Source organism: Ochlerotatus camptorhynchus, unplaced genomic scaffold, assembly GCF_037179485.1.
Source record: "Ochlerotatus camptorhynchus isolate MF236.1 unplaced genomic scaffold, CSIRO-AGI_Acam_v1.1 ptg000609l, whole genome shotgun sequence".
Taxonomy (NCBI): domain Eukaryota; kingdom Metazoa; phylum Arthropoda; class Insecta; order Diptera; family Culicidae; genus Ochlerotatus; species Ochlerotatus camptorhynchus.
In genome coordinates, this window is record NW_027041089.1 from 235856 (window position 1) to 246387 (window position 10532).

The 10532-nt window shown below is 38.0% G+C and overlaps 1 protein-coding gene across 1 annotated transcript; it reads left to right on the forward strand.

The window, feature by feature from the left end:
- The first annotated feature begins 917 nt into the window (after positions 1–917).
- LOC135714101 (acyl-coenzyme A thioesterase 9, mitochondrial-like) lies at positions 918–8863 on the forward strand. The gene is made up of 5 exons (XM_065237372.1): positions 918–1162; positions 1227–1306; positions 6748–6993; positions 7428–7766; positions 7834–8863. The coding sequence occupies exons 1-5, from the start codon at positions 1044–1046 to the stop codon at positions 8454–8456; spliced, it is 1407 nt and encodes a 468-aa protein (XP_065093444.1). The 5' UTR covers positions 918–1043; the 3' UTR covers positions 8457–8863.
- Positions 8864–10532: the final 1669 nt, after the last annotated feature.

Here is a 10532-nt window from a genome sequence, read left to right on the forward strand (position 1 = left end):
AAATACATATTACATGATTGTTCTGCATACATTATTGAAATAATTTTCAACGATGTTATCGTACACTCATTATCATGTACACTCATTATTCATGTTAGTCGAACCATGTCGAACTAAATACTGCTTACAACAATGATACTTATAATCTTTACTTGTTATTGGCCCATAATATAAGGGGTTCCAGAAGAGAACGTCATGATTACTTGGGTTTTGTCAAATAAGGTAAATATTTCCATTGCTTGCACCAAAAGAATTGGGCTGAACCAAGGTGACTACATATAGGTGTTCTAATGTGTCAAATTCATGATTCAGCCATGTTGAATTTTTGTATGGGACAGCCACCGAGTTTGTTTACAATTTGCTCTAAAACCGCACTCTCCCCCCACCCGCGACCTCCTCGCCTATATAGTGACAAAGCTGTATCACCATTTATATACCCACCATGGGCTGAACCTGGCTGAACCACGGAATTGAGGGAAAAGTACTTAATTTTGGGTAGTTTTGCATCTCTGTGTAATGATTTAGAATAGCGCATAAAAACTTAACCATTGATTAGTTTTGGTACTCCGTGTAGGGTTTGGCATCTGGGTGATGACAGCTGGCGTTTGTAAACAATGCTGGATCAACAATAGAAAAGGGCCCATCAGCATTTGTAAACAAACCGTTCCAAAGCCCTTTACTCACAAAGCAAAGGCCACTCACGCAAACCAACACCATCATCGGATAGGGGAAACTTCTACCTACACGATGATGGTGTTGGTTTGTGTGGGCGGCCTTCGATTTGTGAGGAATGGGCTTTGGAACGGTTTGTTTACAAATGCTGATGGGCCCTTTTCTATTATTGATCCAGAATGTTGAATCGTGAGTTGAGTACAAGTCTTGTCGTTTGGGTTGATGTTTCACAAAATTCGTGGTATTCGCGGAATAGAAATTTTCTCGTACATATATCATGAACGAGTGTTGTTTTCGCTAGTTGAGCAAACAGTGTATATATATAAGTCCTTTCTGGATTAATTATAAACTGTAAATATCCGTTTTTAAAAATGTTTCTGCTTAGAAATCAACTCGGTTCGCTCAGAGCAATCAATGCTGCTTCTACGAAGCTACTCAAATCGAGTACAGGTAACAATGGCATTGGTAAATTATCCGTATTTGGGCAAAGGTAGGCATACTATTATTGTTAATCTGTCTGTCCTTGGATGACTAAACTGTATCTTCTTCGTCAGCTGCTACAATAGCATGTCCAACATCGGCTATCTTAAAGGACAAGGCGACCTGGAGTGCACCGCTGGAACGATGAACGATGGTAAGCGAGCATAATGATGTCACTTGGTTTGGAATGCGCGCATGTGGAAGCAAATGAAATGTTAGATGAATCAGGTTTTAGTTGCACCTTTTTTTTTTTTTTTTTTAATCTTTATTTTAGAGATTTTTAGCCTGAGGCTAGTTCATCTCTTATTTAGTTGCACCTGCCATGGTTTATTCATACATGACTTGGTTGAAATTGATCCTCCGGGATTTTTTTCATCGATGTGACTAAAACGCTGAAAGGGGCACTAATGCCACCCGGGGCATGAGTGCCACCCTCAATATTTTGATAAATGACCTCGTCCTCACGGCCACTCACAGCCAGAATAACTCAGAGAAAGAGAGTCACTTCTACTCAGAGGTATCGAGAAATTTCTAAAATCTACAGGTACTCAGCGCTGAGTTCTTAGAGTTTTTAGAAAATTTAATTTAATGTCTTAATTCCTCTGAGTAGAAGCCAATGTCATTTATATTAGGTCCGGGCCAACAGGCTTCTTGGTGTTAGTGAAATGTGCAAATGTCTAGTGGTGTTTCGTATTTCATTGCAATGTTTATTTTGACGTAGACTACGTCTTACGGGAAGGTACTGGGGGGTAAATCGAAAATCTATAATTGCGACCGTCACGAAAAGGTGTAATTTTTTGAACGCTATATGCTTTGTCATTTATAGATGAAATTAAAATCCAAATACAACAATCGATATGAAATACCTTTCGTAAGCTGTTGCAATAAACTTTTTTTTTCAATTTTTTATAAAAAAAAACTGTTTTAAAAATGGACAAATAAAAAGTGATAATTTTATCACTGTTTTCATGAAATAAACGTTCTCCCCAAACCCAGTCCTCATAATCAAGTACAATTTGGTTGCACATCGTGCTGCTTGAATCAGAAAAGTTATAAAACAGCGCTGCTAATGTGCCTCAACTCATTTTCACTTCGGACGGCGGGTAAACAGGTAGCAGCAGCAACAACAGCATAAGCAGTAGGAAGGCGGTTCCTGTCAAGCGCGCAGAGTTCGAGTTTTGCACCTCGAACTTTGCACGTCGTTTCCATCGAGATCATTGGCTGCTGGTAGCGGCGTCGCCTCGATGGCGCAAGCGCTCCTTGCCTGAATGATAACTACAAATCTCGATTACTTTTCGGAAGGACATATTAGCATTTGTAAACAACGCATTTTATCGTCGGTTTGGCATAACTAATAGCTCGCCCCACATACTAACACCGCTAACAGGTTGGGAAAATTTTCCCCTATCTCATGGTAGTACTAACATGCGTGGGCGAGCTACCAGTTACGCCAAATCGACGATCAAATGCGTTGTTTATTAAAGCTAATACGTTCCTTCGAAAAAGTAATCGAGAAATACTTCTTGGGCTGTGTACCAATTGCCGAGTTAAATTTAACTCGTGGTTAAACGTGACATTTCGTAAGTTATTTTCAATGTTCGAAAATGCCGGAAATTGATCAGTTTTCAAACAGAACTCAGCCACGGTTACCAACATTTAACTTCTAGTCGGTCCGAAATAACCACGCTCGTACAGTAGGGTTATTCGATAACTCATCTGTCACTTTAAACCACGAGTTAAATTCAACTCACCCATTGCGACCAGAGCTGCCAGGTGGTTTTATAAAAAATCTGTATCCACTCTATTAAAAAATCTGTATTTTCTGTATTGACGATTTTTTTCCTTAATCATGTTTTGTTGTTTTACAAATACAGTGCATACAAAATAACCATAAAAAGTGCTTAACCACCTATTCGGGCTATCGTACTAACCATACGGGATATAATTGCACCATTTGTGATATCGTCCGTACTTATTTATAAGAGTGATATGAAGCCGTTTGAAAATGTATGGAGATTTTAGTTTCTATTCATTATCTTCCTGATAAGCAGTTTTAAATGCAAAAAAAGTGCACGAGTTCATTACTATTTGATATTTTTAATAAAGATGAATACAACTAATTACATCATTTGTGTGGTAGTTACACCGAAAAGTCAAGAGATGTCGCCCCGCCAGTGCTGGTAAAATCATTTTTGCAGTATGGAGAAAATCAGAAAATCCACAATTTCTTACGAAATACATTTTCAATGCAAGTAAAATGTTTACGAGTACTTGTATTTGTACCATTTTAATGTGCTCGGACACTTTTCTTGTATTTAACATACATGCTTATATTGGAAATATTCAATTAATACTGTAAATCCCCATACAATCAAAAAAGTTATTTTGTTTTTATAAATTTTGATTTTTTTTTTCTCAAGCATTTTATAAAAATCTGTATAAATCTGTATTGTAATTTAAAAATCTGTGATAAATCTGTATTCTGTATCGGGTCTGTATTAAGATTAAAAAATCTGTATAATACAGATAAATCTGTATAAATGGCAGCGCTGATTGCGACACAGCCTTGGAAGTAAAATTAGGGCCATCCATAAATTACGTATATTTTTGACCAATTAACCCCCCTTCCCCCTCGGAGCGTGTTTTGCAATACACCTAATACATGGCCGGTCCCAACTTCTGAAGCCCCTCTCCTCCCTCAACTACTACGTTATTTATGAAAGTTCCCTAATCATTGGGCAACACTGAAAGACAGCAGCACACACCACACAAAATGGGTTGGACATTTATGCGAAATTTTGGTATTGATAGTCAATATTTTGCGTTGTATTGTATAGTTGTATAGGAAGGATGTTTTGCAAGTTTGATAAAAATGGTGTTTTAATGCTCATTTTTATGAATTTCTTATGCCTGTCAACATTATTATCATCATGCAGTAGCGACATCTGCGTAGAGCTTTTACGGAAAGTTCTCAATAAAGCAAAACTAATCTTTTCGCCGGGAAACCTATGAATAGGTTTCCGGTAGCTAACAGTTTTTCTTCCGGTGTGATTCTGTGATGGAAAGGTTACCTCCTGCGCATCTTAATTTATAGGATTTCTACTGAGATTAAAGTAAAAATTAAGTGCATTTACTATGTAAAGCAATTATGCTGTTGATATTGGAGAAATGGTTCTATAGGACGATATTGTTCAATAATAATTCATAATAATCCTTTTTAGGCAAATATTTGCATAGTCCCATATCTCGATGAAAAAAAAAACTAAACTTCATTTAATCAACAGGAACTCTACTATTGGCAAAGTTGTCTCACGTGGAGAATAGAAGAACTATGAAATTGATGAAAATTTTCCACAGGGAGGTATACGATTGCGATCTTAAAATGTTTTTATTTTGTAAATGGAGCATTTTTTTAATCTGGTTGCTGCTTCAGTGCGCCTTCCTGCACATTCGATTGCCATCAATGGATGGCAATCGATGTCCGTCGGTGATTGGCACTAGATTGCGGTACTGAGACGGATGTTAAAGAAAGAAAAGAAGAAGAAGAAGAAGAAGAAGAAGAAGAAGAAGAAGAAGAAGAAGCAGAAAGCAAAAGGACATCATGAACAGTTTTTTTTTCCACAACAGCGGTGGAAGTAAGAATTTGTTTTTGGAATTCTTATTTACATGTCCGTCTACCAATACCCAACACGCTTACTTCAGCTTACTCACCGGGTGAGTCGATCGTACTTAATTTCGTCTGATGCATTAGGTTGTCAAAATCTGAGTAAACGGGAAATGTCAAACTGAGTAAAAGCCACTCAGTCAGCCAAATCCGGGACTTAGAAAAAAAAACATGCCAGCCGTGTCGGAGCAAACGCTCTAGCAAACGGCGAAATTATTGCATAACACAGGCCGAAATGCATTAAGGTAAGTAGGAATTGCATGCTGAGACTGTTTTCAGTCCTCTTCAGCTCCAGTTAAATAAATCTGGAGCAGCTAATTTCAACTTTTTATCAGAACAAAAAAGAAAAACAAACTTCCCGGCTGAAAATATCTCAGAGTGGTTTTGGCTCACTCTGCGCGAGAACGTTGTTTACTCAAAATTGAGTAAAAGTGCGCCTACTCACTTTTGAGTAGCCATACTTCCCACTGAAATGAGCATGTTCGACTCAATTTTGAGTTGTTGCGAGTTACCGTGAAGTGTGAGGTCCTTTGGAGCGAATATGCATTCCCGCCGATCCAAAGCGCGATGGCTTGGAACAGATTTAAGGAGATTTGTCGATATTTACACTTCAAAGATAATGACGCTATTCCTCCAAAGACTGCGGAGAAGTATGATCGTTCATACAAAATCAGGCCTGTCATTGATCATTTCAATGATAAATTCAAATCGGTTCCTCTCACCCAATATCTTTGCGTAGATGAGCAGATGTGCACCACTAAAATGAAGGCCAACATTCGACAGTATTTAGCCAACCAACCCCATAAATGGGGTTTTAAGTTATTTATCTTGTACGAATCGCATGGGTTTTCGAACTGTTTCGAGGTTTACTGTGGAGCTGGCGACAACTTGGTGCTACCAGGAACTCCTGATTTGGGTGCAGCAGGAAATGTAGTTGTAAGGCTATCAAAAAATGTGCCGGATTTCAGAAATCACATAATATGTTTTGATAACTTTTTTACATCATTGTCATTGCTTACTTATCTGCGCTCTAGAGGTATATTCGCTTTTTGATATTGTTAATAATGATCCTACTTGGATATTTCTGTAATTTTTCAGGCATTTTTGCTTTGGGAACTATTCGAATTTCCAACAGCAAGCTTCCCGCTGATACCCATTTGAAGAAATGTAATCGTGGCTATTGAACGGAATACGTTGGAAAAGTTCATGGAGTAACTATTTCATCGACGGTTTGGAAATATAGCAAAGCGGTCAGACTGGCATCATCATGGGCGTGGGCGTCAAGCCAAGGAAAGAATCCGATGGCAGTTCCAGCGATACTGTATCCCGCTTCATTTACTCCTTTAAATGTTGTGTTGATGTTCCATGCCCACCCATGATTCGTGAATACAATCATCACATGGGAGGTGTGGACATGACATACGGGCTTATTGGTCGCTATCATATTCTGGTAAAAACAAAAAAGTAAACCGTTTGCTGTATCATCTCCTGCATGTTACCAGCTACCTAATTTTCGAGCAGAAGTTTGCGAAAACCATGTGCCCCTATAAAGTGCCAATCTCAAGGCCGCCCCGCTACAAAAAGTTGTCACTTCCCAGAATTTCAGCCCCGTTCCGAAAAGAGAACCTGCTAAATCCGGGATGCAAATCAGAACTGTTTCTATGCCTTCCATCACAAGGAATAACTTACACGACTGGTTTTTGAAGAAAACATATTATTGAATATTGTTCGCACAGGTGCCCAACACCGCGTTTAGGCGGTCTATTAATTTTGATGTACAAATAGTTTACTTCTACCTATTTTGAACTGTTAATATATTTTTCGTTTTTATCATCATAAAAAGAACCTGGAATAGTTTTTTTTTCAAGCAAAAAAAAAAAATTGGCATTGAGGGTTAAACATGTTTCATTTTTTATATATTTAAATTGCAGTAAAGCAAATTATCATCAAAAAACTTGGCATAGAAGTAGGATATAGTCCACTTGTAAGTACACGCGAACATCTTACCGAACACGCACCAAGATCCTTGGATGAGTTGCCATCGAGATCCATGCAGGATTCTTTCACTTCTGCCATCATTCCTTTGACAAATGATAAAGTGCTCAAGGATAAATACGTAGGATTCATGGGAAACGTACGGCTAGGTCGTTTGATGGAAGATATGGACATGTTTGCTGGTATGTTAACTACATTTTGTTTACACTAAAAATACTCAGAGGGAGAGATGGGTGGAGAAAACAAAATACAACTCTACAGCAGGGATGTGTACCTAAATTATCTTGCAATCTTACTAAAACTAGGTGTCATTAATTAACCAACAACTAAGATCAATTAATCAATAGAGTTAGAAAATTGTTTTTGATTCCAAAAGCTAGTTGAATTTGAGAAGCACACGAATCACAAATGTGTTTGAATTTCTGTTTGCAATGCTCTCAAATTTAATGTAGTAAGAATAAGAAATCTTTTGAAAAAATCTAATGGGAATGTTCGATTGGCTTAGATTTTGACAGTTCATTTGGCTCAAAACATTCTCTCCGCCCATCTTTCCCTCTGAGTTTTTCTAGTTTACACCAAGTGCTTGCTTTTATTAACTACTTATTTCTATCCCCAGTTTGGGTAGTACACAAACACTTGCTATTGCCCAACCTACCGGAAGGGGTGGCCCTTCCTTACACTTTTGTGACTGTTTTGGTAGACAAAATTGACTTCACCGATCTGGTTCCAACGCATGATGCTGATATTCGTCTATCTGGTCACGTTAGCTGGGTAGGCCGTACATCTATTGAGATCGTCGTGTGGATGGAGCAGAAGTTACACGGGAAGTGGCGAAAACTGACGCGCGCGCTGTTTCTTATGGCAGCTAGAGATGCTACCAACACGAAAGCGGCCTTGATCAATCCGCTCGTACCGGCAAATGAAGAAGAAAAAGTCATCTTCGATGGAGGCGAATGTATAATACTTCGATCGATTGGATAACGAACAGTAAGCGTTTAATCAAAGTTCAATTTTGTTTTCAGCTCGTAAAAAGCGAAGAATTCAGCTGCAAAAGGAAGATTTGCTGAAAACTGAACCCAATGACTTTGAACAGGGACTGGTGCATGACCTATTCGTTAAATCGATCGATACGAAGAGCCGTGCTTTCAACAAACGAATCTTACCCCCGGGATATGTATGGATGGAGGACGTTACTATGGCTAACATTGTTTTCTCCCACCCAGAAGATCGCAATGCACATAATAAAGTGTTTGGAGGCTTCCTGATGCGGAATGCTTTGGAATTAAGTTGGGCTTTGGCTTACAATTTTGCTAAACGGCGTCCAAAGCTGGAACATATTTCTGATATAAGCTTCCATCATCCCGTCGATGTTTCCTCCATGCTGAACATGCAAGCCCATGTGATTTACACCGATTTACATTACATGGAAATTGTCGTACTAGCTGATGTTTATGATGCTGTCAGTGGGCAGCAAACGACAACCAACTCATTCTATTATACTTATTCTGTGGCGGAGCGATTGCCACGCATTATGCCTAAAACATACCATGAGGCTATGTACTACATAGAAGGACGACGTAAATTCCGTTTTGCCATGGGTATCGACGCTCCAAAGGATGCTGCAGGCGATAAGAAACAAATGTAAAATTAAACGATAGATACGTTCTTCATGTGCAACTAACGGATTTATATTAATTTATAAATACAGGTGCTTTTATTTATGTTATTGGATTTCAAGAGTGAAGTTTCAGAAAGCTGTATCTGCTTTTGTAAAAAAGATTCAAACGTCAATTTGTCGAAAGTCTTAGCTCGCCCATGCAAACTACACTACGGTGGTGTTACACGGTGTTTCGCGAAAACCCATTAATGGGTAAAAAATACCCATTTCAGCTAAAAGCGGCCTTCCTCATTTAATAAGATGATGATGTTTAGCGTAAACGTGGGCAAGCTAAGAGTTTCAACAAACTTACGTTTGAATCTTTGATTACAAAGCAGATGCGACTTTTTGAAAATTCACTATTGATTTGTTGTTTTGATTATTGTCAATAAACCAACATTCGTTATTAAAAGAACACTAGCATCTAGCTCTAATTTTAAAACTGTTTCAATTTGAAATATCCATACTTATCTAACTGGTGACGTGAGTCAAGTCCGTTAAGTTGGGAAGGTGGGGGTAAAACGGGCATCTACTTAATTCGTCCGGAAGACGCCAAATATCACTGTTTTCATGATGCACATCTTATCATGATCTTATGATGATCTTATAACATGACAATACGCCATTTAATAGAAACTAAGTGATCGATTCAGCCTCTGGTGGTGAAAAGAAATTTCTGTCGTGAGAAACTTTTTTAACTTTTTCTGATAATTCATCTGAGATGCTCCAAAACCTGACGTAAGTTTGAAAAATTTAATTCTGTAGCGTTTTTGCAATGATCCTGCTCTGTCCATAATCGCATGTCAGTCCCATCTTTGCTTGGTTTCCTATCCATGTGGGACAGTTATGCTATTATGGGCAGTGCTGGTGTTTAGGAATATTTTTATAGAGAAAAATGGAAAATTAGAATAGTGCCTTAGTGGTTATGATCTTCCGCATTTCTTGTGTGTGAATAGTTTAGGTTTGCCGGCGCCGGTGGTGTAGTTATAAGCGTGACTACTTTCTCACCCCAATGGGTCTGGGTTTAATCCCAGCCGAGGCAAGATATTCAAAGAAAAATGCTTTAATTCGCGTTTGGTTGACATTTCCTCTCGACCTTATGTGGTAAACTCTACGTTGGTGGTGCATTAAAAAGCTCTATCAAAACATTAATAGCGAATTCGTTTATTATACAGTCTCGACCTGGATCGGGTATTAAGATTTGGTCTACTTGTTTTCTGACAAACGTCAGTTTGATCGTTTGTTTTTTAAACATACCTCAGGTTGAGGATCCCACTGACAAAAAGTTCGGTTTCGCGCTAGGTTGGAAAAGGTTCCAACCCCGATAATAAACGAATTCGCTATAAGTTATTATTGTTGTTGTTGTATCTTTATTAAGAAGACTTTAAGTCCAAGGCCGATTCATTGATTTTCTAATCTGATGCACAAATAAACAAAAAAAATGTAATACCATCTTAAAAAGGTGTTCTTCTTTACTTTCTAATTTATTCTTTCTAATACCCACTGATGAGTCGAATTTCACCCATTTTAAAGAATAGAGGCTTAGCTCATTAACTCATTAAGGGCTGTTCATTAACTACGAAGACAGATTCTTGACCCCCCCCCCATCCCGGGCCAAGGATAATTGCCAAACTCCCACTCCTAAATTGTCTACGTAGTTTATAAACAGCCCCTTATCTCACTCATTACGCATTAATAAGCATCTTATACCAAGGCTGTTACGCTTTAATGAATTATCGTTGCTTATTTGTAGGTCACAACGACTCATTAATGTTTTTTCTTATTTAATAAATAATTTAAGGCACTTTTCTAAAAAATGGGTGAAATTCTGTGATTCGAGCTCGGATTAAAATACAAAATAATAAATTTACGCATTTTTTTCGAGTGTAGCATTTTGATTGTACATATTTTCGAACTTTTCGTGCAAATGACGAATTATCGTGCATTTGTATTATTCGTCGAATATTTGTGTATTTTTCCGTATTTTGTATTTTTTTGCATTTTTTTGAGTAATGACGAGTAATGATGAATTTTCGTGTATTTTTTGACGTAGGACTACGTCTT

What these genes read in the sequence shown, in the direction of transcription:
- LOC135714101 (XM_065237372.1), top strand. Translation starts at nt 1,044, where the DNA reads ATGTTTCTGCTTAGAAATCAACTCGGTTCGCTCAGAGCAATCAATGCT. An exon ending in TTATCCGTATTTGGGCAAAG is followed by an intron (nt 1,163 to 1,226) that starts GTAGGCATACTA and finishes CTTCTTCGTCAG; the next exon opens with CTGCTACAATAGCATGTCCA. An exon ending in CGCTGGAACGATGAACGATG is followed by an intron (nt 1,307 to 6,747) that starts GTAAGCGAGCAT and finishes TTTAAATTGCAG; the next exon opens with TAAAGCAAATTATCATCAAA.